The sequence below is a fragment of the Herpailurus yagouaroundi genome, unplaced genomic scaffold, assembly GCF_014898765.1.
Source record: "Herpailurus yagouaroundi ecotype Mexico unplaced genomic scaffold, PumYag 67525, whole genome shotgun sequence".
NCBI classification, from domain to species: domain Eukaryota; kingdom Metazoa; phylum Chordata; class Mammalia; order Carnivora; family Felidae; genus Herpailurus; species Herpailurus yagouaroundi.
In genome coordinates, this window is record NW_024420331.1 from 1,972,143 (window position 1) to 1,999,806 (window position 27,664).

Consider the following 27,664-nt stretch of genomic DNA (forward strand, 5'->3'; position numbering starts at 1 on the left):
GACCACATTTATACTCACATCATAAGGGTGACCATGAAGATTAAATGTGGAAGCACATGTCACACCCTTGGTACAGTGCCCGACACATAATAGCCTGAGATACCAACTAAATGGAAGCGGCCCTCGGTGGGTTTCTTTGGTCACATGATCTTGGGCAATCCCTTCGACATTCTGGGCTTCTGCTCTTCTGCAAAGGAAAGGGAATATGGTCAGATAAGATGATTCCGGAAGCCACTTCTCCCTGGTGGCAAGTGCTTGAGCAGAACCCCTGAAGCGGTCTCCCCGGCACTCTCTTTCTGGTCATGGGTGCCCACTGGCGTCACCGGGAAAGCCAGTGTGTCGGAGTTAGTGACCGCGAGAGTAGCCCTCACATGGCGATGGATGGGCAGCTGGCAGGCTGTCACTCCCCCTTCTCCTATCACGGCAGCGTGTGAGCCGAGCTCGCGCAGTCGCCCTGCAGGACGGACTCCCAGTTGCCCTGGGCGATGGCTGCCTTGTTAACTCACATTCATTGACTTCTTTCCCTTCTCTGTCCCACTTCGCCACTCCCCTGCCAGCGTTTTCTGGGGTCACCTCCTGTGGTGGGCAGAATATTGGCTCCTAAGAGATGTCCAAGAGATGTCCGTGTCCCGATCCCAGAACCTTATGTGGCGGAAGGGACTTTACACATGTGGGTTCAATTAAGAATCTCTAGCTGGAGATATGAGCCTGGATTATCCAGATGGGCCCAGTGTCATCACTCAGAGGTGAAAAAGGGAGGCAGCCAGATTCAGCGAAGGAGGTATGGCGACGGAAGGGAGAGATTGGAAAATGCTCCAGTGCTGCCTTTGAAGATGGAGGAAGAGGCCACAAACAAGGAAATGCAGGTGGCTTCTCGAAGCTAGAAAAGGCAAGGAAATGGGTTCCCTTAGAGTCTCTAAGAGGAGCCCAGCCCCCGCCAACACGTCGGTTCTAGCCCAGTGTGTCCCATTTTGCACTTCTGACCTCCAGAACTCAAAGATAATCAAGTTTTTTGTTTTGAGCCCCTAAATTTGTGGTAATTGATCACGGCAGCAGCATGAAACTAATACCCCTCCTAAAGCAACTATTTGTCCGTGAATCTTTGCTTCAGCATCTACTTCTGAGGGGACCCAAATTAAGACACTTCCCAGTCTGACATTGTATGTTTATTTCTATGTCGCTTAAGATATCAATGCTTTTTAATTGTCCGTAGCAGTTGGTTATTGTGTACTTCGATATGCTTGATGTTGCTCTAAAGCTAGTCAGAAAGAGGGAATAAACTCACTTCTTCCCTGTGTAGAGTTTACCATCGAACCATGGAAATAAGCCACAGATAATTCTAGCATGCGCCTTGTGCTATTCAGTGCTTTTTATCACTGAGTCACGTAACTAAGTATTTATTAAGCTTCCACTGTGAACACTGATCAGATCAATAGGGTGGATAAATATATGCTATAGTCTCTGCCAACAAAAAAGGAAATTCTCAAATCTAATTTTTTTTTCAAATCTAATTTTTTAAATTTTTTTCTTTTAATGTTTATTATTTTTGAGAGAGAGACAGAGACAGAGAGCAAGCAGGAGAGGGGCAGAGAGAGAGGGAGACACAGAATCGGAAGCAGGCTCCAGGCTCTGAGCCATCAGCCCAGAGCCTGACGCGGGGCTTGAACTCACAGACCGCGAGATCGTGACCTGAGCCGAAGAAGGCAGCCGCTCAACCGACTGAGCCACCCAGGCGCCCCTCAAATCTAATTTTTTAATAAAATGACAGTAATGGCCTAAAAGAGGCCAAACTCATTTTGTCTCTAAAATAAAAGGAGAACAAGGAGTTCTAAGTGAAAACAATGCAGGGATCCCATTTTAGGGAAATCGAAGCACTGCTTTCACCCCCTGGTTCCCATAAAAAGCACGGAAAGTTTATTTTGTTCCCAAGGAAATTCACTGTTGTGTAGCTCCTGAACCATCAACACATTTTTAAAAATTATAATTTACTGCCGCATTTGGCTGTGAAACATACTGAAAGAAGGTTGAAGTCAGATTCACAAGATATGAGTTCGAATTCTGGATCCATTACTTCATACAGTCATGTGACCTCAGGCAAAAATGTAACCGCTCTGAACTGCATCTGTTAACCAACCACGGTGATGTCAGCCTCTAAGGTCGTTTGGCCAATGGAGGCCAGCACGCGCTCCTGTTCCAAGCCTTTCGCTATTTTACGGAGTTGGGCATCTAGAAGAGTAAACCTCTTCAACCTTCTGGGCTCCAATTCTGGAGTCCCTCTTCCATTCATTTCTGCTGGCAGGACTGAAATCCCCTCCCAGGCTTCCCCCTTTTTTCTGCAGTCCCTCGCTCTAATTTCAGTCAGGAGTACCCAACATGTGCTAACAGTTTAATCCTAAAGGTGTGGGGTCTGCCTTCCGGGTCGTCCCAGGTGAAAACTTCAGCAAGTGTCTGGCTGCAACACAAAGCTAATTGCTGGAACAGTCTGAATGTTTCCGTGGCTTAACACATTAGAACTTAATTTTTTTTTTTTTTTTGGTAGCATTGGAATGACATCAGGGGTTTGAAGGGCACACTTCCGTGTGGGCATTCAAGGACTCAGGCTTCTCCCGTCTCGTGGCTCCTCCAGGTCCAATCCGTGTGCTCCGTGGAGTGGGGTGAGAATGTGGCACGTCCCACAAGCCTGACCTGCAGGGGACACGCATCACTCCTCCTTGCATTCTGTTGACCAGGACTCCATCATATGGCCCCGTCCTAGATGCAAGGGGAATGTGGACTCCTGGCTTAGCATAAATCCTTTGTCATCAGCTTGCCATTTCTTCCTCGCTGTGCTTCTCTCAAAATGTTGCTATGTGGGTTAAAAATGCAAAATAGACGTAAGTTCCTTTTAGAGCAAAATTGTGCTGTAAACGAAAAGGATTTTTTTCCCCCTGAAAGCAAGCTTGTTACACGTTATGACTGGGTTCTCCTGAACATGGTTAGGCACCTAATAAGTTAATGACTTGAGCCGTCATCACCAGGTCTTAACATTGCTCTTATGGGGGAATGCCTACCCAGTTCCAAACTACTGGCCTAAAAATAGGCTCTTGGAACTTATTTCATAAGTTAGTGGCTTCCTCTACCAGCTTTGTAGAGCGCGTGTTCATTTTGATTCGATTTCTGCTTGATCACAGTTTGATTCCATTTATATTTAGTTTGTGATTTTATGCTAATTTTACATCTCGTCTGTATTAGCGATAAGGTGCAGTTGCCTCTCAGCCTTGACTTCCAGAGTCACTGGTGACACTTGTTGCCTACTCTATCTATGTCAGGTACGCTCTAAGTACATTCTCATTTTAATCCTCCTGGTAATGCTGCAAGGTATGCATGATTACCTCTATTTAATTATTGAGAAAACCAACTTGGAGAGCGTAACTATGCTACTTTTCTATTACTTTTGTGGCAAATTACTACAAACTTAGTGACTGTGTTCTGTACTAGAGGCTCTTGGGGAAGAATCAACTGTGAGCTCGTTCAGGTTGTTGGCAGAACTCAGTTCCTTGTGGCTGTAGGACTGAGGTCTCTGCTGCCTTGCTGGCTGTAGGCTTGGGCTCTTTCTCAGCTTGGAGAGGTCACCAGCCTTCCTTGGCTCATGGTCCCTCCATCTTTAAAGCCACAAATGCTGTGTCAAATCCTTCTCATGGTTGCAATGTCTCTGACTTCCGCCTTTTTAAAAGTTTTTTTTTCTTTAATTTCAATTCCAGTATAGTTAACATACAGTGTTATATTAGTTTTAGGTGTACAATATCATGGTTCACCAATTCTATTCATTACTCAGTGCTCATTCTGAGAAGTGTACTCTTTAATTCCTATCACATATTTCACCCAGACTTCTGCCTTTTAAAGGGCACAGCCGGATAATCTCCATATCCTAAGGTTAGGTGACTTGGGACTTTAATTACGTCTACAAAATGCCTTTGTAACAGTACCTCGATTAGTGTTTGATTAACCAGAGGATGGGAATCTTGTGGGGGCCATGTTTAGAATTCTGCCTGCCCCAGTAACTAACTTGCCTCAATTGGCACAGCTAGAGAGTTGGAAAGCAAGCTTTGGAAACCAAATGTACCCAGCATTAGTCCCTTTTCTGTCTATCAGGTTGCCCTTCTTGCAGAAAGGAGTGGTGGGCAATACCTGAAGAGAATGTCCAGCCCCAATTCCTAACCTAGAGGCATAGAATTTAAATAATTCCTACATTAAAAGTTATAGATTTAACATTTTTAAATTGTGCATCAAAGTAATACTCTTTTCCAAATGCCACCACCGGAGAGATGGTATGCTTGTGGGCTACCCAGACAGATCTGGATAAATTCTAAGAGCCACCGTTTATTCATTCTGAAATGCCAAGCCTCAGTTTCAGCACTGTATAGTGGGATAATAATAGTATCTTACAGTTGCATCATGAGAGACTGAAGCAATGACACTTATAAATGTTTTTCATAATTCCTGGCACACAGTAAGCACTCAGTTGTTAACCATCACCTCCGCCAGCATTATCCTCATCATCGTGTTGTGGTCCTTGCTGGCCATCAGCCCAGACAGCAAGTGCATATGAAGTGTATCAAGTATTTATATCCCGTATGATAACATGTAAGACAAATCACGTGCATTTGTCAAATGGGAGGAAAAACTATTATGCCCCCGATCTCATTGCTGACTTGACTTTGCTTCTGAAAACCTCAGCTGTGGATTAATAAGTGTAAGACTTGCTGATTTTTCCATCTCTTGGAGACTCAAGAATAAAAGGGGAGGATTTTTTCTGTGCCACTCATGTAACTGAGCGTTTGTCTGCTTGGTTCCGATTCTGCTGGTCACTTAAATGGATATAAGTTTCATGTCATAATTCACGAGCCCTTGTGTCACTTTCAGGGCCCTCCTCTCAACGTGTCCTCCTCCTTTTCCCTCTTGATCCAAGACCCATTATTGGAAGGTCTCTAACATATGTTTCATTTTACTTTTACTCCAGACTCGAGCTTGCTGTAAACAAGAAATTTATTTTTAGTATTTTTGCTCTGCATTTTATTCAGATCTTTTCTCTTTCTGCATTTGCACCACATTCCTAGGCTGCTGTGAAGCCAACTTTTTCAGTGTGAGAAAACGAAATGTCATGGAATGAAGGCTTGGTGGCGACCAACGGAAGCGCCTGTTGAGTCCTCTGTGGGAGGAAGCTGGAGACCCCTGGATGGTTTAAGCAGAGATTTGAGCGAAGAATTATGAAGGACAGAGGTGGTAGGAGGAACCCCCGGGACTGGTTCTAAGCAGCATACGCTGAAGAAAACGTGGGGCTGTTCAGACCTCCGTTAGGATGGGGGAGTGTGGGTGGGAGAGGCCACCATGGTGTAGACACTCCTCCGCCCACCGCAGCCTCCAGAAATCAGCAGTGGAAACGTTCCATGGTATGGTAGTGTTGCCGTTGGAGCTGCAGTCCGAGCTTTGGATTTAATCACCTTACATCAGTTCTATGTATTATTCAAACGTAGGGAGAGGAGAGAAATTTCTAGTGAACAAAACCTTGTGAAAGCCTTCTGGCTCTGCTACCTCCCCCCTGCATTTAACCCAGCCGCCTGCGACGTCCTTTACAAGGTGATGCGCGTCTTTTGCTTTCCGTGTTAGCTTTTAAGCATTCTCATCGTCTAAGTCACGGTTTCTCCACCGTGACCCTCGGACATTTGGGGCCGGGTCATTCTTTGTTTTCCCTCGGCATTTGCTCCACACCCGGAGAGCCTTCAGCAGGAACACCTGAAGCCCTGCTCCTGAGGGCTCTTTTTGGTTTTTCTTCTGATGAGGGGCAGTGCTAGGGAGTTAACGCCTATGAAAGGAGCCCTGGGCAAGTGTTGGATGGGGAGGCGCCGGAGAGCTGGGACAAATGTGCGGCGTGGTCCACACTGTCTCCCAGCGCTCTCTGATGGGATTGGGCCCCAGTGGCCACAGAAGTGACTTGTTTGATAACGCACCTCTACCGATATCTGCCCCTTCGCTGACTCCCCTCCCAAATAAACTGTATACATTCACATCCTTGTCTCAGGGTCCACTCGTAGGGGAACGCGAGCTGAGACTCCGTGTTCCAAACATTGCAATTCGGGATGTCTGGAGAAACCTTGAGCCAGTTCTCTAAGATTTGTCCACGAAACGCCATTGATCAGTGTTGTCGCCAAGTGCTCTAAGGCCTACATCCTGGGTGGGCCAGGCCACGCTGGGGATGGGTGCGCGCTGCTGTGTGTCTGCGCTGATGTGGACATTGTTATTTCTCGTGGGTTTGTTCTGAGTAAAGCTCTTGGAAATTGTGTTTTCCCACAAGTTCCACAAATGTTTCCACATTTTAGAAATTGTTTGAGCATGCTCTAAGCTGTGACTTTGAAAGTCAAACAGTTTTGGCTGGTGATATTATTTTTAAAGAAACAAAACAGTCTTGTTTTGTTTTTAATTCTGGCTTTTGTTATGCTTTGCAATCCTTTTCTGCTCTGAGGGCCTTTACTTCCTTTGTTTAGTGCGTGGCTTTGCAGAAGGCTCATGGAAGTATTTGGTAGACATTTTTATACAGCTGTGATTACAGTGAATTTTCCTGGTAATACTTTACATTCTAAAGCCCTTATAACATAGAATGTTTCATTTAATCCTCACCCAAATCTGGGATGATAGGATTAGCATCACGCTTTAATGAAAGAGAAAGCCAAGTTCCAGAAAGTTTAAGTGAGTTTCTGTTTAGCACTTTTAACTAGTCACGAATTAACGTAAAACTTTCATCAATGTGATCAGTGGTTCTTCAAAGACCGCAAAGACACAGCCCTCAGCAGCAGCTAGCACGCGGAGAAAATGAACACAAGTGAGTCAGAGACTATAGCAGCATGTCCCTAGGTGCTTTTCTGACCTTCCAGGAAATCTTCACTATTGCCGTCAGTCTCCAGCGACCTCTCAGCACCATGAAAGTTGTGGTCCATCTTTCCCGCGGCAGCAGCTAGGAGAGCATGGCACCCCTGTGTCGGTTCACACAATCTAGTGCAAGTCTTTATCTTGCTTGTGCTAAGGTTGTGCCTGGCAAGAAGAGGAAGTACACGACTGTTTCATATGTCGACGTTGGATTTTGAGGCGAGGTCCAAAGCAAATTGGTTCTGTTCCTGCCAAGGACTGGAATCTTACCTCTGGTACCCAGCCCGGCCTCAGAGTCCCCACTGACAGTTGCCATCCCTGAGACTGAGCTCAGTCTGATTTCTTAAGCCTTTGCCTGTTGCCCAGTGTCGGTACCGGGGTTGCTCCTATGGGAACCCAACCCGATTACCTCCTCTGGGCCCTTCTACCAACAATGAACCTGACTCATGACTAATGCATTCTGCACTAACCAGGATTTATTTGGAAAACAGAAAACCTTTAGCTATTTCAAGAAGAAAGTGATTTGATACAAGAGTTGGAGGCTTACTAAGGAACTGGAGAGGCCGGCAGTCACCTTTATCGAAATGGGGCGGATAGTAACATAAAGAAAGAACCGCCGGTGATCTCAGCTACCTGCCGTAGCCAGAAGCACCTGGCGACACCTCCCATTGCTCATCTGCCAAAGCTCACACACCTGCCTGCCACCACCACACTGGGCATTGGCTTCTCTCCTGCCCCGTGAGTGTGTCCTGTTTGTGTGGCCTCACTCTCAACCTCGATGACACAAAGCCTGGAGAAGGTAGCTCACACACTTCTAGCCTCAGAGATACTGGGAACAGCGTAAAAGAAAGAACATAGTGCTGAGTAGCTTACTGATAGTACAGGCTGTATCCTGTCTCTAGAAATTTTCTGAAGCTGAGTATTGAGCCTTTAAGTAGGACACTTAAAGAGGACAGTGTTACTCCTCCAAAGTCAAAGATGCTAAGAAAAACATTTCTTATCTGCAGCTCTGTAACGGTGGCCTTGCAGATGCCACTGCCCCGGAAGCTCTGGTGCTGTCCAGCCACCGTCGACCCCACCGTGTTCTTCAATGTCACCGTGGATGGCAAGCCCTTGGGCCATGTCTCCTTTGAGCCGGTTGCAGACAAAGTTTCAAAGACAGCAGAAAACTTTCGTGCTCGGAGCACTGGGGAGAAAGGATTTGGTGATAAAGGTTCCTGCTTTCGCAGGATTATTTGGGAATTTCTGTGCCAGGACTGTGCCTGCACATGCCATAATGGCACTGGTGGCCAGTCCATCTATGGGGAGAAATCTGACGATGAGAATTTCATCCTGAAGCACACGGGTCCTGGCATCTTGTCCATGGCACATGCTGGACCCAACACAAATGCTTCCCAGGTTTTCATCCCCACTGCCAAGACTGAGTGGTTGGATGGCAAGCATGTGGCCTCTGGCAAGGTGAAAGAGGGAAGGAATGTTGTAGAAGCCATGGAGGGCTTTGGCTCCAGGAATGCCAAGGCCAACAGGAAGACCACTATTGCTGACCAACACTTGACTTGTGTTTTATCTTAACTACCAGACCATTGCTTGTGTAGCTCATGAAGGCACCCCTTCACCCCCATCTGCTGGAAATATCCTATAATCTCTGTGCTCTCGCTGCAGTTCTGTGGGTTCCATATTTTCCTAATACTCCCCTCCAGGTCTAGCTGGATTGTGGAGTTATGTTTATGATAATGAAAGAAAAACTAAACAGCAACAATAACACCAACCAAAGATTCTGTAATGGTTCTAATAGTGGATGTGAATCACTTGTATCAAGTGATTTGATACAAGAGTTGGAGGCTTACTGACTAGTCCAAGCAGAACTACCAGGAAAATTGGGCAACTCTCTGTACCCACACCCTTACTCTGCGCAGTATAGTTGTACCCTGAGATTTCCTTATTTCCTGGTAAAATATGTACCACACTTTAGTCAGCTGACTCAGTGTCTGTTCTACTCCTGTATGCCAAGGTCACAGTCTTGGATACGTTTTGGGCTAAGTCTGCTCCTCCAGAGACGAGTCTTGGAAAAAGTCCCCAGGAGGCAGTGGGGACTGGCCAGTGGGTCATCCCTGAGTACCTGCTCCATCACATAGTCGTCCAGGGCATGGGACTTGGCTGAGTGCTAACACCACTGTGGCTGTTGCTTTTAGTGGCATATTATACTTGTCATCTGATTCACAACATTTGCTTCCAGAAGCTGTGCTTTTGGCCTGGGTGCAAGACTAAAAGGCTGAAGCAACCATGAAATTGACCTAATGCTGTTTAAAAATGTTACTGCTTCTTACGAGTCATGAAGTCTGATTTACTCCTCATAGAATGCTAATAATCAGGTTTCTTTTCATCGCAAAGTGAAATAGTCTTTGTATATTCATGATTAGGTATTGGGAAGGAAATTTTACTCTGTTTAGTAGATTAACTAATAGTAAATATGAAGCCGTGATGTATTTTTTTTCCCTCAAGAACATTTCATAAAACCAGAACTCAGTAAAGCCAGTTGTTCTTTTGGATAAGCCAAATAAAAGGTGTTCTACCTAAGCACCTAGGGACTCTTGATTTAATCTAACTGAAATATTAACTTCAATTTTTTTAAGACTTCAATAACTGATAGTTCTAATTTATTTCTTCTGAGAAATTTGTGTTGGAATTCTAATCGATATTATTCTAACGATTAAAAAAATTCTGGTTGGAAAGTAGAGATATATCTACTATTAAAATTTTGTTTCTTTGATAATGATTAGCAAGCAAACGGAAGGGCATAAGAACTTAATAATGAAAATATTAAATTTTAAGATCATTTTCCAAAGTAGGTAGTTAATTAACTGGAAGCTGTACTCTTTTCTTGCTCTATATTGAATTGTCCTTTACTTGCACTGAACACTGGCTTATTGTTTCTTCTTGCTGTCTCTCATTTTGTTTTCATGAAGTAAAGGCTCTTCATATGATTTGTCTGTTGACAATGGTAACATGTCAGCAAGATATTTTACAACAGAGTAGTTTTGGGGCTGCATACGTATGATATGTTAGACCCCTAGACAGATATAAAGATGAGACATCAAGACTAAGAATGCTAAGAGACATGTTCTGGAAAATAAGTCCTGTAGGAAATCATTCTAAGCGAATCAACAATAACTTATCAAAGGGTATAATGTTTCAGTTCTAGGAGAAACCAAGAATACTAGAATTTGTTCCAGAACTTCACTTCACCTTGATTTAATGTATAAACATGAATGTGAAATTATGCCAGTTCCTTCTAGACTTAAATTGTGATATGAAATGAGGAACTGGTAGCTGTGATCAAGTTCCTGATTCTTACAAATGATGAAGATATGCAAAGTATATTTCCAGTCTTTGTATAAACGCATTAATGTTCTGGCTCATTGGAGTATTTTTCTGATTAACCAGTGGATACGTACTTATATGTGTGTGCTTGCCTGGAAGAGAGAAATGCTTACTCTTGATTAATGTGCTTCTGATTATATACATCTTGTGGGGTTTCATAAAAGTGTATTCCTTAATCTCCACCACATATTTCCCCCATCCCCCCACCCACCTCCCCTCTGGTAACCATTGGTTTGTTCTCTATCGTCAAGAGTCTGTTTCTTGGTTTCCCTCTCTCTCTCTTTCCTTTGCTCATTTGTGTTGTTTGTTAAATTCCACATATGAGCGTAATCATACGGTATGTCTTTGACTGACTTATTTCGCTTAGCATAATACTCTCTTCTATCCATCCGTGTCATTGCAAATGGCAAGATTTCATTCTTTTTAAATGACTGACTAGTATTCCATCAAATATATATGCATATATATTTGTACATACTGCGTCTTCTTTAGCCATTTCTTTATCGATGGACACTTGAGCTGCTTCCATGATTTGGCCATTGTACATAATGCTGCTATAAACATAGGGGGTGCATGTATCTTTTTGAATTGGCGTTTTCATACTTTCTGGGCAAATACCTGTTAGTGCGATTACTGGAGTGTAGGGCAGTTCTGTTTTTAACTTTGTGAGGAACTTTGATACTGTTTTCCATAGTGGCTGCACCAGTTTGCATTCATTCCCACCGACAGTGCAAGAGGAACCGGTTCCCCTCTCTCCACATCCTTGGCAACACTTATTTTTTTCTTGTGTTTTTGGTGTAGCCATTCTGACAGGTGTGAGGTGATATCTCATTATGGTTTTAATTTGCATCTCCCTGATGATGTTCTTTTTGTGTGTCTGTTGGCCATCGGGATGTCTTCTTTGGAAAAATGTCTGTTGGTGTCTTCTGCCCATTTTTTATTGGATTATTTGATTTTGGGGGGTGTTGGGTTGTCTACGTTCTTTATATCTTTTGGACACTAACCCTTTATTGGGTATGTCATTTGCAAATATCTTCTCCCATCCTGTAAGTTGCCTTTTAGTTTTGTCGGGTGTTTCTTTCACTGTGCAGAAGCTTTTTATTTTGCTGTAGTCCATTAGTTTATTTTTGCTTTTTTTCTCTTGCCTCAGGGGACTTATCTAGAAAAATGTTCCTGTGGCTGATGTCAGAGAAATTACTGCCTTGCTCTCTTCTGGGATTTTTAAGGTTTCAGGTCTCACATTTAGGTCCTTAATCCATTTTGAGTTTATTTTTGTGTGTGATGTAAGGAAGTGGTCCAGTTTCTTTCTTTTGCATGTAGCTGACCAGTTTTCCCAACGCATTTGTTGAACAGACTCTCTTTTTCCCAGTGGATATTCTTTCCTGCTTTGTTGAAGGTTAATTGACCATATAGTTGTGGGTTCATTTTGGGGTTTTTTATTCTGGTCTGTTGATCTATGTGTCTATTTTTGTGCCAGTACCATACTGTTTTGATGACTACAGCTTTGTAATGTGACCCAAAGTCTGGAATTGTGATACCTCCTGATTTTTTTTTTCATAAGTGGGTATTTCAACTCTTCATCACTTAAATACAGTCAGTAATTAAATCATTCAAGGAATTTTAACATCTTGAAAACACTTATTTCAAATAATATATATTCATTTAATGTCTTTTTTGTTTTCTTATGAGTTTTCTAATAAAAAGTATTTTCTTTATTTTCAGCTCAGTGCCTTTTAAAAATGGTATTAATATGTGGTCCTAAGGATCCATGTATTCCAGGTGCTCAAGGGTCATTGTGTTTTTTTTAAGTAACTTATTTGTGGTGGGTTTTCTCCCTAAAGCAGAAATTACTCCAAATACACAGGCCTTGAGATTTAACAATTAGGCAATTAAATTAGAAAAATGACAACTGGCATGTGTTCAAAGTAATAAAGTTCCAAAAATAGAAAGTGAATCAAATTAACATAAAGGCATTAACTTTTTTCTGGGTGGCATGAGTTTGCAAAAGTCTTGAGTAATGAGATTTTCTTATTCTCAAAATAGCCAGAGAACCTTGAGTGACATTGCATTTCAAAGGTGGGGGCCAGAGGGAAGGTTGCTGTCGGTATTGGAGTGCCAAAAGGGCAGAGATTTCACTTTGAAATCACCTAGGCTAGTACATGCCGCTCTACTTTGAAATCTTTACCTAGTACTGTAAAGAAATTATTTTGTGTGTGTGGATTATCAAATGATTTATAAAACGATCCCTGGATCTGGAAATTTAGATGGCTTTTAAAACTTTATTTTTGTTGAGTTTTCCATGCTGTTTATATTTTCCTAACATTCAAGTAATGATAAAGTTTTTTTTTTTTTCATTTTAAAAAGAATCAATTCCAAATAGTATTCCCATTGTGTGGGATCGTTGGCTCTAAGCTTTGTGCTTTCTTGATATATCAGTTATATGCTAACAGGCTTTAAAAATTTGTGCACATGTAGGGTGCCTGAGTGGCTCAGTCAGTTAAGCGTCTGACTCTTGATTTTGGCTCAGGTCATGATCTCACGGTTCATGGGTTTGAGCCCCACATCCGGCTCTGTGCACAGAGCATACTTGGGATTTTCTCTCTATCCCTGTCTCTCTGCCCCTTCCCCGCTCGTGATCTCTCTCTCTCTCTCTCTCTCTCTCTCTCTCTCTCAAAAAATAAATAAACATTTAAAAAAAATTGTGCGTGTCGGGGCGCCTGGGTGGCTCAGTCGGTTAAGCGTCTGACTTGGGCTCAGGTCATGATCTCATGGTTTTGTGGGTTCGAGCCCCATGTCGGGCTCTGTGCTGACATCTCAGAGCCTGGAGCCTGCTTTGGATTCTGTGTTTCCCTTTCTCTCTGTCCCTCCCCCGCACATGCTCTGTCTCTCTCTGTCTCTCAAAAATGAATAATAAAAAAAAGTTAAGAAAAATTAAAAAAAATTGTGCACGAGCATTTGAAGAACGTATGAGTGAATGATCATGCCATTTCCATTGGTGTTTCACGCTGCAAGACTGGTTTTCAAATCCAAAGATTTGGAGATCTGTGGGCAGTTCCCCAAAGTAGTACAGTAGTTCCACTGTTTTAAAAGACAGTTTTCATTTTACATAATTTCTGGCATGTTCTGAAAAAGGCTGACATGCACACTTTTTTGCTGATTCCCCCAGTGTGGCCGTTATCCATTTTGTTCTGGGTGCTGTTGTGAAGGTCAGTCGAGGTAATGATGCATTACCCCTGTTTTCCTTACTTCCTGGCCTTCCCTCAGAGCTCCTGATCCCTTCTGTGGCCCTTCAGTGCTTCCGTCTTCCAGTGGCTATTGCCACCAGCCTTCACCTGAGCTTGTCAGCCCTCTGGACGTGCATGGGCATCCACATGTTGTACCCCCGGTTTTCATGTGGGACAGCCAGTGCTTCTTGAGACCAAGGAGGCCACGGCCTCCCGCAGCGCCCTTTCTTTGAATGAAAAGTGGATGGGGGTGGGGAAAGTTGGAAGGGCTGGCCCATTTTTTGTCCAGAGCTGGTTGGAAATTTGGGTTGGCCAAACATAACTTTATTTTCTTGGAGGTAATAGCCAGCCTTGATTTTATTTAATGTATTAATTTTTAAAAATACTATTTCAGGGGTGGCTGGCTGGCTCAATCGGTAGAACATGCAACTCTTAATCTCGGGGTTGTAAGTTCGAGTCCCACGTTGGGTGTAGAGTACGTAAAAATAAAATCTTAAGAAAACTTATTTCATTTTTGTGTGCTTATTGATGTTAAACAGATCATGAGTGCACACGGTTAACAAATTCAGATGGTCCAAAACAGATGTGCCTCCCCTCTCGATCTGGAGTCCAACGTTTACTTACCCAGAGTCCACCACTGATACCAAATTCTTGCATATGTTTTTATTCTTCCTTGATATCGTATGCATCTGTAAGCATGCATCTTTAAGCATGCATCTCTCTCTCTCTCTTCCTGTCCCTTTCACCACCTACCTGCCCCCCGCTCCCAGATACATACAAACTGTAGTATGCTATTCGGACAGAGTTGCTTACACTTAACAGAGCATGGCGATAGTTTCATACCTCTGGGTATGAAAGGGCTTTAAGTTTCTTCTCTTCAAGGGCTTCGTAGTATGTAACAATATGGAAATTAATTATAAACTAGCAGTCCCTTATTTTATTTAACCTGTCCCCTACTGATGGACATTTATGTTGTTTTGGGTCCTTTACTTTGGGTCAGGGGTTGACGAACACTTTCTGTAGAGGCCAAATCATAAATATTTTAGGCTTTGTAGGCCATGTAGTCTCTGTTGCAACTGCCCAGCCAATGCCCTCCTGTCACCGGAGCAGCCCTAAAAGGTATGTAAATGAATGGGCGTGGCTGCGTTCCAATAACATTTTATTTACAAAAACAGGCAGCAGGTGAGTTTTGGCCCCTGCTCTGGATGATCAATTTTGAGAAGCACTGTCATTGCATCTGACACTGTGACTGGCCTGTAGCAAGTGTTCAACAGATATTTGTTGACTGATAGGTGGTTTGGGTGGAAATTTGTAGTAGACGTAAGGAGAATGCTAAACAATGAACGACTTGAACAGGACATGTTGGTATCGAAAAAGAATGAAATGGAAAATTCATGACCTTCAGAGCCTTCTACTTTTTGGTACTAAAGACATTTTTTTAAATGCTTATTTTTGAGACAGAGAGAGAGAGAGAGAGACAGAGTGCAAGCAGGGGAGGGGCAGAGAAAGAGGGAGACACAGAATCTGAAAGCAGGCTCCAGGCTCCGAGCTGGCAGCACAGCGCCCGACGTGGGGCTCGAACCCACGAACTGCGAGATCATGACCTGAGCCGAAGTCGGACGCCCAACTGACGGAGCCACCCAGGTGCCCCCAAAACATTTTTTTCAGGTGATGCTTTGACTTCTTGTTTAAGTGTGATAAACAGGAATGTGTCAATTACGTAGTAGAAGGAAGACTGATCTGGGTCTTCCTAGCAGTATTGCCCTGTGAAATTTCAGTTCCTGTCCTGTAGGCCCTCCGTCTCACCAACAAACTTAAAATAACCCACAGAACTGGGTACAGGGACTTGGTTCATGGTCATTAAAACCATTTGTTTTTGAATGATGAGTGTATCTTCTCGAAAATGAGTATCATCTCCATAATGTCCTCTTCTGAATGGCCTCCCTGGCTTTTTCATCTTTGTAACTCTCAATTTAGCATCTAATAAAAAGAGAAGCACAGTACAGTTTTATTGGAACACAGCCACCCCCATTTGTTTGTGTATTGCCTGTGGCTTCTTTCCTGTTACAGCAGCAGACCCGAGAAACTGAGGCAGCGACCTTAAAACTCACATAGCCAAAGGTATTTACTACCGTGGCCCTTTATAGGAAAAAGTTTGCCAACCCCTTTTATATTGTACTCTTCGTTTCCCAACTTGGAGAATTTGGTGCTCTCTGCTCTGAAGTTACAGGGATCCATTCTGATTTTTCAAGACAGAGACCTTGAAACAGGCTTCTTCCTTAGCTTTTAAGGAGCAGGCCTGGTTGTTCTGTTGATTTGTTTTTTCAACACAGTGAACTCCTAATTTGTTGAGCGGACAGTTATTGAACACCCGTTATGCTCAAGCCTGGGAATACAAAGGCAGATGAGATTGATTTTCTGTCCTAAAATACTTGGTGCTAATGGTAGATACAGATCAGTAAATCAGTGGTTATGGTGAGTGACAGAGGTGTGAAGGGACTACTATGGGAGGAAGAGCCCTGTATACTGTCCTGAAGGACAGAGAAGTCTTCTTTATGCAGGAAGGTGAAGCTTGAGCTACGTTTTGACGGCTGAGTTGGAGTTGGACAAAGAAGGAGGCAAAAGGCACGGAGGGCAGAAAGAGGGCACACATAATATGTACAAAAGTGCTGAGGCCTTAGACCACTTTGAATCACAGAGAAGGAAAAGAGCCTCATCATAGACGACCGAGGTCGTGAATGATATAAGAGTAAGGTGAAAGCATTGCCTCCCCTTTTCATTCCACCACGGGCCATCAGGGGATCATGACCTTGAAATCGCTGGAGCATGCCGGACTCCGAAGTTCTGGAAGAGCCGTTGTGTCTGATCTCTTCAGAGGAAGGGAGGGTGAGCACCTGTCACTTCAGCTGAAAAGTAACCATGGCCAAAGCAGACAAGTTGCCAGAGGCAGAACAACCCAATAAATCCCCGAAATAGTTAATCTGGAGGCAGAGGGAGTTTACGTGACTTCCCTCTGGAATTCTCCATGGGGAGGGGGCATCTTTTTGGGAGTAGCAATTCTCCTTTTCAAACTCTGGCTAAAGCTCTTTGTATTGGGAGGGCAACTAGACTTGATAACCCTCTACAGACCAGTTCAAGTTAAAAGCAAGAGAGGAAAACAAAAGCAAATTAAGCCCATTCTTTTGCCAAGAAGAAGTGTTATTTGATTTTTATTTGCATCCTGAATGTTCTTTGGAAAAGAACATGCCATTTGGCAATGTCCAAAGGCCTGTTGACAATCCTTCGACATCATTTTCTGTTTCCATTGCCTCACTCGGCACGAGGGCTCTCATAAGCTTTCCAGTCAACGATGAAGCCCAGATGTTGTGGATAAACCACAGCCTTTGGGGGGAAAATAAGCAAATACTAATAATAAATAGTGCCTCAAGGTCATGCTGTGGCTCTCTCGAAAGTGGCCTGATGATCAGGCTTCATCATTCCCCAGGCAGATTGCTTGGATTTTAATTTTGGCAGCAAATAATGTGGAGCATATGGCCTCAGGAATGGTAGCTCCATCCGGATAATTCCTGGTGATGGTTCCATACCAGCTTTCTTTAACTTGGTGATTTGAGTGCGCGCTGTGGTGGGTCAACAAGCCATTTCTGTCTAGAATGATTTAGAGAGTAGGCTCCCAATTTGGGTCCTTCCTCATCTGTGGAAGCCTTTGGAGGCCTTATTAGCCTTATGTATAACTTGCGAGTTCAGATTTGCTCAAAAACAAGCCTGGGTTTGATTAGCGAGTCGGAGGTAAGAAACGTCCTTTCTTGTGATGTGATCCCAAATCCCCAGTTTCTGTGGTGGCACCTATGACATTTTTCTATTTAAGGATGAAGTTCCATGTGCTTACAGGTCTTTCCATGATAAGTAACACTAGGCTGAGTCACGAGGCTCATCCCATGTTTTAAAGGATTATCACTAAAATAATGTCATTTATGCTTGGGCTCCTTATAATGTCGCTATTCATTTCTTTTGTGAATTTTTTGTTTTTTGGGTCTTTTCCCATATACATTTTGCATTGCAGTAAAAGCAAAGACAAAACCGTTAAGATGCAGGAGATTCTTGTGGCTGTGGGGCAAAAACTTGCAGTCTCTTGGTGCCGTTTGTAACCCCTGCAGACGCCTAGAGTTTTATGTCTGTGGCCGTGTTGGGGCTTTCTCACTGTGAGTAATCTAGCATTCACGCTACGTTCTATTCATAGTTGTCTTACTGTCTCTGACAGTGTAATTTCAAAACTTTTAATCTGCTTCCAGAGAGAACTTTTCCGTGAGTGATAGGATTTATAGAGGAAACTGTCAACTGAATAACAGGTACTAACTTCTCTTCTTTCCTCTTCCTTTTCTTTCTTCTCCTTTTCTATTAGCAAAGCTTGATGTGCAATAACTTTATGTTTCCTTTTTATGACAGTGTCTTTGTATTCTTCACTAGCAATGTCCTAGGGCAGAAAATGTGATTGTTATGGAGGGGAGAATCAGGAAGAACAATGTATTCTTGCAAACGTTTAATGAACACTTGCTATGTGCCAGACCCTGAGTGAGTTATTGGAGTACAGCTGCGGATAAGACATAGTCTCCCTCTTTGGGAATTTCAGGATCAATAGCATAATATAGTACAGTAGAGGAAGCAATAAACAGGATATTCTAGAAGCACTAAAGACTCGAAAGCAGAGTCATTTTTATTTCTTGGAGAAGAAATTGAGGTTCCGAAATTAAATTCCTGGAAATAAGGGCAACCGTACAATCATACCGTAACACGATTAGCCATAGTTTGTCACCCTAATAGTAACTCATCTCCTGTCCTGGGAGAATTTCTTTCCCTTGGTCCTCAAGGAGCTGTACTTTCATGGGAGACCCCAAACAAGAAACTGTAAGTCTGCAGGGGCGGAGGGCAGTGTTAGCTTTTGGAGAAGCTCTATTGTCTACAAAGAATGGGTCTGTTGCAGAAGTCGCCCAACTGAGTGTTGGCTAGTCAGAGGGCAGCCGTGCTGTGGTATGGCACAGGTTGGCCAGTTTGCACTGGCACATGGCCTGGCCCCTTGGCTCTTCCTTGAGACTCAAGTCACCTTGTGAGCTCTGAGAACTACTTGGAAGTCAGACCTATTTCTAACTGACCCCATGCCCCCAGCTTTCCTGCCAAGAAAGGTGTTTGGTCTAGGCCTATTACTTGGGAAAGTGCACCAAGCACCGGTTATACGATAAGTAACAGAATTTTGAGGAGGAGGGGGGAGGAGGAGAGTGATGTTGATGATGATGGTGGTGATCATAAGGGTGTTGATAGGGCTGCTGCTGGCAATCTCGATGATAAGGACGGGTGATAGCAATAATACTAGGCAGGGACTGTGTCTGATATGCCTATATTTGGCACAGAGGAGGGATTTCAAAATGTTTGTTGAAGGATGGAGTGAGGGGTTAGTTTCCCTCTTAAAAGGTAATGCAGAGGGGCCCCTGGGTGGTTCGGTTGGTCAAGCTTCTGATACTTGCTTTTGGCTCAGGTCATGATCTCGGGGTCATGGGACCAGGCTGGGCATGGAGCCTGCGTGGGATTTTCTCTCTCCCTCTCTCTGTGCCCCTCCCCCACTCACATGCACACGCTCTCTCTCAAAAATAAATAAACTTAAAAAAAAATAAAAGGTAACGTAGAGGGGCTTCTGGCTGGCTCAGGTGGTGCATCTCAGGGTTGTGAGTTTGAGCCCCACATTGAATGTAGAGATTACTTAAAAAAAAAAAAAAAAGGTAATGCAGAGCACGCTACCGTCCTTGTTCAACATCCTCCAGTGGACTTTCATTTCATCAGCATAACAGCCATATTTTGTGCTCTGGCCTATGCCCTCTGGCCCTCCTGTGGTATCACTCTGGCCTCTACTGTTATCACTCCCTGGAAAAACACCAGTTTCTTTGCTTTTCTATGGGGATATCTACGCACATTCCCATCTCAAGGTTTTTGGCCACACTCTTCCCTCTGCCTGAAATGCTTCTCCGCCAAATATAAATGTGGCTTGCACCTTTACTTCCTCAAGTCTCTGCCCATCCCACTTCTTGTCAGCTCTCCCCTGACCACCCTGTATAAAAAAGCATCACCTCTATCTCTTTCCCATGTCCCTTTATCTGGTGTTAAGGACTGAGTGTCTGTATCCTCCCTCACATTCCTATGTTGAGGCCCTAATCCCCCCCCCCCCCCTCCAGTGTGAGAATGTTTGGAGGTGGGGCCTTTGGGGGTAGGGAGTTAGGTCATGAAGGTGGAGCCCTCATGAACAGGGTCGGTGCCCTTATAAAAAAGGCACAAGAAAACCTTTGTCTCTGCCGTGTGAGGATACAGCATGAAGGCAGTTGCCCAGAAACCAGGAAAAGGGCTCTCACTAGATACCAAAAATGGTCTCGGAATTCTCAGCCCCCATAGTGTGAGAAATAAATGTTTATTATTTAAGCCACCCAGTCTATTGTATTTGTTACAGCAGCCCAAACTGGCTAAGATATCTGGCTTTATTTTTCTTTGTAGCATTCACATATTATGCATTATTTATGCGTTCATTTATCACCACCTCTCTTCTCCCACTCTGTCTCCACTGACTCTACACTAATGAGGGCAACCGCTTTGTTTCTCGAAAGCCATTTCCCCAGAACCTAGAACACGCATGGTACATGGGCATAGATCTGTAAATATCGATGAGTGACTTTGAAATGAATTAATGAATTGTTTATACCATCAGAGGACACATTCTCAAACTGGCTTGTATTTCTAGGTATCTTTGTAAGTTTGTCCTTGTCATCACTCTCTCAGCTGTATGAGCCCTTTCAGTACAGAGATCCCATCAGAAAGTTTTGACGTCCCAAATAGAGCCCAGCACAGTCTCGTTCACAGAGTAGCTGTTCAGTAAATATGTATCAGTAGATCACCCAAAAGGCCCAGCTTATGAGGATGAGGATTGCCCTCCCCTGTCCTGCTTCCCCACATTTTCCCATCGCCTTGTTTTCCTTTCTATGTTTTTACGTGTCATCATACTTTCTTTCATTGTAGATTTCCACGGGAAGGGAGATTATACAAAAGCATTGGTCCCTCCACTCTTAGATAAACGTGGTGGACTGAGGCTTAATTTTGCATTATTCATACACTCCACCAAAGACCAACTACCAAGAAGATTATGAGAGATTAGTTTCTATTTTTTTTTTAATTTTTTTTCAACGTTTATTTATTTTTGGGACAGAGAGAGACAGAGCATGAACGGGGAAGGGGCAGAGAGAGAGGGAGACACAGAATCGGAAACAGGCTCCAGGCTCTGAGCCATCAGCCCAGAGCCCGACGCGGGGCTCGAACTCCCGGACCGTGAGATCGTGACCTGGCTGAAGTCGGACGCTCAACCGACTGCGCCACCCAGGCGCCCCAGAGATTAGTTTCTATTTTTGATGAAATGAAGTTGTTCTGTAAAAACAAAACGAAAAGCACCCCAAATTCCTAACTTTAAAAGATCAAATAGGACGATTCTTAGAAGGAACTTCTAGCCGATTAAGTTTAGGCCAATGTATTTAGATTTTTGCCATACTTTTTAGCATTTTTTTTGTAGCTTCTGAATATAGTACATTTTCACACACTCACTGCCCTTGAAAGCTCTTTCTGAAATAGTTAAACTCATGTCGATGCTCACATGGAACTCAGTGTCACTGCTCCCCTCACCCAAAGGAGCCTGGCCAGTTACTTGCCAATTGAAACTGGCCTGGTACTTGCTGACACATTTTTCAAGAACGGGTTGTGCAATACATGTTGATATTGTGTGTTCTTCCTTCCCTTATTCATCCATTTGGCTCCTTCCTCCTTTCCTGACTCCTTCTATTCCCTCCCCCTTGGCTTTTTGGAATCTATTATCTGCTTTAGTAAACTTAATTGTAAATTGCCTCAAGGGTAAAAGTGCTCTCCATTTCTAATCAGAAAGGACTGTTTTCCGTATTTCTTGAGCATCTCATTCTGTCATAGCTCTTCTTTAAACAAGTTTCAAGCAAGTATTTTGTTTGTTCAAGATTGGATTTTCTACTCACTTGAGTCAGATTCGTCACAAAGGAAGCTTAAAAAACACTTTCTCACGTCCTTCCTCACAAAACACATTCTGAACTAACAGTTATCGTTTTCATCGGTGACACTGTCTTCATCTTAGAGCACGGAAACTTCCCAGGTCTTGACTGTGTCTTCATCATCTTCTATAGCTCATGGCATTAGTCTGCTAGGGTTGCTGTAACAAAGTAACACGAACTGGGGGCTGACACAACCGAAATGTGTTATCTCCCAGTTCTGGCGGCTGGAAGTCCAAGATCGAGGTATCTGCAGGCTGATTCTTTTGGAGGAGGCCGAGGGAGCATCTGTTCTAGGGCTCTCTCCTAGCTTCTGGTGCTTTGCTGGCAATGTTTGGCGTCTCTTGGGCTTGTGAAAGCATCAGCTCATGTCCGCCTTCATCTTCTTCACATGGTGTTCTTCCTCGGAGGTTTCTACCCCTGTGTCCAAATTTCCTCATTTTATAAGACCACCAGTAGTCATATTGGATTAGGACCCACCCTAATGATGTCATTTTAACTTGAATACCTCTGTAAAGACCCCATCTCTAAATAAGGTCACGTTCTGAGGCCCTGGGGGTAAGAGTTCCAAGATATCTTAGTACAACCCATTAACATGCATCTTCTGAAATCTGAAGCTCTGTGGTTGACCAAAAGGAACCCATTTTCCACCCTATCAAGGCTTTATTTTTTATTTTATTTAATTTTTAATTTTTAATTTTTAAGGTTTATTTATTTATTTTGAGAGAGAGAGAGAGAGAGAGAGAGAGAGAGAGAGAGAGAGAACAAGCACGGGAAGGGCAGACGGAAGGAGAGACAGAATCCCAAGCAGGCTCTACACCATCAGCGCAGAGCCCGATGCGGGACTGGAACTCACAAACTGTGAAGTCATGACCTGGGCCGAGATCAAGAATTAGATGCTTAATCAACTGTGCCACCCAGGCACCCCTATCAAGTCTTTAATTTTAACTCTAGATATAGTCAAGCTTTACCTGATTCAGAAGAAATGCTCTAACAAGATGGACTTTTCTAATTTACTTGAGAATTAACGTGTACATGACATTGTGAGGTGTCACCTCTGATTCCTCCAGTAGAATATACAAAGTTGAAATTTTAATGATTAACAGTCTCCCCGTTCAGCTCATAGTTTCCCATCCTGACCTCCTACCCTTCCCCAGGCCCACATTCCAACTCATAAACCCATATGCCTGCCCATTACGGCAAAAGTCTATACCCTGATGTTGTCCGTGACTTTCTTCCTTGTTCGAATCGCTCCTCCAGCTCCCGAATCTTGCTTCTCTCTCCTGCTATTGGACATTTGCATTTGTTCTCTGGATTTCGCTGCTCCCCCTCCCCTAAAGAATTTGTCTTAGATGTGTTCTCCTGGCTTTCCCTGATTTTAATCCAGCTGTTAGAGGGACCACCCTAACCAGCCCCTTGACATCAGGTACTACTGCCAACAAGATCCAGTCACCAGCATACACAGTGCACCCCCTTAGTTTCTCCCGAAGTAGGGAATTTGACAAGAGACTATATCGTCATCTCCAAGTAAGTGTTGTGATAGCATTCGGGATGACTTTGCCCATGGCTGTTCTCTGCCTCATCTGACTCACCTAAGGTACAATGATCCAAATCACCTTTCTGATGTATGATTCTGAAAATGCAGTTTGCTGTTCAACATCCATTCATTGAGTGCAAACTCGTCAGCCTGACGTTTTACCTTCATATACCTGCTAGAGCTCCAAACCAGTAGTTCTCAGCCCTGACTGCACATTGAAGCCACCGGGGGAGATTTACGAACTACTGAATCCCACTCCCAGAGGTTCTGGTTTCATTGCTTTGGGGTGTGGCCTATGTGTCGGGATTGTTTAAAAGCCCCCTAAGTGATTCTAATATTCAGCCAAGGCTGAGAACCACCTATGGAGGGCAGTAGGTCTCCATTTCTCATGTGTGTGGTAATGGCCAGCCAGGGTTCTGCATTTCTAACCACTAGTGATGCTGCTGGTCTACACTGTGAGTAGCAGGGTGATAAATAGAGCTTTCTGAGGTCCGGGACCACATTTTGCCCAATTTCGTGTCTCCCAAGTATAGTGCAGAGGTTCTCAGCAAATGTTTGAGACCAAGTTAAATGTCAGCCTACCATCAACCTTCTAGCCTTTTTCTAAGCATGCCTAAGTCCACATAAGCTTAGACCTGTCTCCTTTTGGAGCCTATCCCTAACCGCAACCAGGTGGCCAATATTTCTTTCATTCACTCATTCGACAACATTTGCTAAGTTCCCTTTATGGCCCGGTCCAGGGCGTTCAGTGGATAATAAGATGTGATTCCTGCCCTCAAATTGTGTTGGTGGAGGAGATTTTCCCCTAGGCTTGTACTTCATAGATTGCCTGGGCAAGGACCAGCTTTTTTCATTTTGTAAAATAGAAAATTAGGCACTTGGTTGTCTTAGCAATGTCAAATTGCTATAAAAGTTTCTGAAGTTTCAAAGAAAAGGGACTGGAGCTCCAACCCCACTTAGAAATACTCCGTTATCTTCCTCCAAGTGTGGCCCGTGGGCCAGTGGCATTAGCACCACCTCAGAGATCGCTACAAGTGCAGAACCTCAGGCCTCCACCAGACTCGCAGGATCAGCAAGATTCCCAAGTGATCATGGTGCCCATTAAAGATTGAGAAGTGAGGGCGTTTTCTTTCCGGAACCCCTTTGCAATTCCCCTGTACCTTCTGCTGCCATGGAAGATGGACTTGCCCCAAAGGGCATTCTTCACGTCCATGTTCACACTGCAGTGTAACTGTTGTGACATGTTCTATTGGAAAGTCACTACCGAGATGCCATCGTGTAGAGCCATAAGCTATTTTTAGCCTCTCTGGATGGGCCAAGGATTCTGCTGCCCAAATGACTCCAGAGAACACGAGGCTGATACGTCTCAGATTTTCTTGTAACCCTTGCTTTTCAAAAACCGTCTTGGGTGTTTCCTCTTGAGTTCAGCCTTGTTTTATTAACTAAAGAAGCCCACATATTTGGTGTCCCACTTAGGAGGCTGTCCTTTCCCCGCTCTTCATTTACCAAAACATGTTATGTTTCCTGGCACTGCTTTATCAGAGAGAGAGAACCAGAAATTGATTCGACACACGCAACATTTAATCAGATGGTCATCTCCATCTCAAATTTTTTCTTGGGGCTTGAGATAAGGAACATTGGATGTAGACCCGGAAAAGAGAAGGGGTGGTGGACGTTCGAGTTTCCTCCATTTTTGTTAGATGAGTTTGGACGCTGCAGGGAAGTAATTCACAAATAAGCAGGCAGCCACCTGAGGCAGTCCTTGGAGACGGGAAGAGCAATGCCAAAAACAAACAGCAAAACACGGTCCTTCAAAGAAAAAAAAATGGCCATGGGAGAAGGAAATTACTTAAGCCTAATAGAATTAGTCGAAAGGGGTTTCCAAATGTGCATCATTATCCCTTGCTTTGTAACCCTCTGAACAGCAAACAGCACCCTGATGGAACTTGGGAAAGAGCAGATGTGAGGTTGGGCGTAACACTTCCCTAATCCTCACACTTATATTTTATAGAATTTTACAGATTCGTACTTTAAAAATTCTTGCTATCATACTTAAATTCTTCCCACTATGATGATGGAGAAGGGCTTATTGGATGGAGAAGGATATTTACATCTAGTTAGTAACCTTTTATCACAAGCCCAATAATTGCCAGGCATTAGGGATATAAATATGAATATAAACGAGATAATGTCCCAGCCTAAAAAGCAAAAACAATATATAAATCAGGAGTGCCACAGAGGACAATGAAATAACACTTAAATCATAGTTTATTTCTTAATTCTCCCAGTAGGAGCAGGCTCATTTTTCATGTTTTTCTTTATTATTTTGAAGGCAGGACTTCAAAAGAAATAAAAACAGAAGGTCGGCTGCAGGGCAAATCACAGTGGCTCCATTCTTGCGTATCCACATGGGCGTCACCCGTGTTTACCTTCCTAAATTGGGAATGCTTACATCGCTTCACAAAAACGTGATCCGTTATTATTTTGTTCCATTTCGGTTTTTTAAACTGGTAGGAAACATGTCATAGACGGTAAGATACCCTGTGAGTGAAATAAAATTATTCACATTTTGTAACTGCATTTGGAGGTGTTACCTCGAGCCAACATCAGCTCACGCAGCCTTCAGAGCAGCTTCTGAACTAAGGACTCTTGTTCTCGTTTGAGACTAAAGTTTAAGGTATAATTTTCTCCAAATCTCCACTAGAAATGAAGGATCGAGTCAGGGTGTCCACCTGACCCCCATGCTTACACTTCTAAATGTTAGCTCGCACGTGGTGTGTTTTGTAATCTAGAAGTGATACTCGATGGGCCACTTTGAAACCCAAATATGTAAAAAACCAAAAGTCCAATAGCTTTATCTGAGGGAATTACCTCCCTCTGTACAAAATTTTGAAGGAAATAAATTACATAGCTACCTGAATTTTTGTATTGCAAATTTAAGGGTTGTCGAAATTAACAGAGCTGTTATTCAATCTAATATTTACAAATAAGAAGCATGATATCTACTTGAACCCAACATTGTTGAAAAGCATTATTGTTTGGAGAACTGAACATTGATTGGTTTGCCAAATAAGATTCTTGTTGTTTCCAAGAATTATATAATAGGGCCATGGGCCTTTTGTAGTTGCTAAGAATCACTTCCTGTTTCATGTAGAGCACTTTCCTCCTCCTTCATTTTATAGATGAATAAATCAGAGAAGGAAAAGCATTTGCCCCAGGTCACACAGCTTGCTAGTGTCTGAGCTGAGCGAAGCCTGAGAAGTTGACTAGTTCACACTGGGATGGATCTCCAGCTGAACAATAAATGGAATCATGAGCTATCTACATTTTTTTTTTTTTGTAAGGGGTTTCAGAGTGACGAGATCATTTCTTCAGAGGTCTTGTTTGTTTGTTTGAGGTGTCTTGATTTCTGCCAAATAGCTTCAGCCCTATTGGAAGACTTGGATTATGTAAGTCTGGCATAAAATATTTATCATTTCCTCTATTTGTTGAAAGGTTTGATCTTACCATTGCATAGGAACAGGCTGGGTTCAGAAAGCAGAAAGGCTAGTCGACAATCAAGTTATTCACAAGACCGAAATCACACTGTTCAGATGGTCAAGATGTCAATGTAAAATTCAGTTCCACCAGAGAACTAATGATAGTAGGATTAGCCCTTGCTCGAAACAAGCAAACAAGATGGACGACAGAGTGAACCCTGTTCCAAATAGGGCATCAACAACTGTAACGAAGACTTAAAACACCCTTGTCCTGGGTTGCCAGAGTTTCTAACCTCAACAGTAAAGTGGTCATGAAGCCAGTTTCAAAATGGCAGGCATAACCCAGCCCCTAGGGTTGGTTAGAACCTTGGCCATATTCTTAAGGCCGCTCAAGTTTTAGCATGGCTTAAATCGTTGCCAGCTTGCCCCGCATATAGTAAATCTTTGACTCCTAACTAAAGTCTGGCTGGTGGAATTTTCCCGTACATGGATTCAAACATTTTGTGTTCTCTTAAATAAACAATAATTAGACTTACAGGCACCTGCTGTTGATGTGGATCCTGTAGTCATCCATTCATATTTAAAATGGTTTCTCTTCTGGGGCGCCTGGGTGGCTCAGTTGGTTAAGCGTCCAACTTCCGCTCAGGTCATGGTCTCATAGTTTGTGAGTTTGAGCCCCACGTCAGGTTCTGTGCTGACAGCTCAGAGCCTGGAGCCTGCTTTGGATTCCGTGTCTCCCTCTTTCTCTGCTCCTCCCCTGCTCATGCTCTCTCTCTCTCTCTCTCTCAAAAAGAAATAAACATTAAAATGGTTTCTCTTCATCTCTTACTGAGGATTATCCGTTGCATGGGCAGTGCACCTTTCACATGTTGCGTGTTTCGTGTTTCACGTTGTATGTTTCATAATAATCCCAAATGTCTAAAAGTCTTTATTTTTTTATTTTTTATTTTTTATTTATTTATTTTTTTTATTTATATATGAAATTTATCGTCAAATTGGTTTCCATACAACACCCAGTGTTCATCCCAAAAGGTGCCCTCCTCAATACCC

At 43.3% G+C, this 27,664-nt stretch overlaps 2 protein-coding genes across 2 annotated transcripts in view; both read left to right on the top strand.

Annotated features, from left to right (window-relative positions):
- ARHGAP6 (Rho GTPase activating protein 6) overlaps positions 1 to 27,664 on the top strand; it is a 457,219-nt gene that overhangs the window by 84,437 nt on the left and 345,118 nt on the right. The gene's annotated exons all lie outside the window — the stretch shown is intronic.
- On the top strand, positions 6,817 to 9,657 carry LOC121025184 (peptidyl-prolyl cis-trans isomerase A-like). Its single transcript, XM_040467632.1, has one exon. The coding sequence runs from the start codon at positions 7,879 to 7,881 to the stop codon at positions 8,470 to 8,472; it is 594 nt and encodes a 197-aa protein (XP_040323566.1). The 5' UTR covers positions 6,817 to 7,878; the 3' UTR covers positions 8,473 to 9,657.

Bases quoted from the DNA above. Each gene is read 5' to 3' on its own strand.
- LOC121025184 (XM_040467632.1), top strand. From the start codon at position 7,879: ATGCTAAGAAAAACATTTCTTATCTGCAGCTCTGTAACGGTGGCCTTG.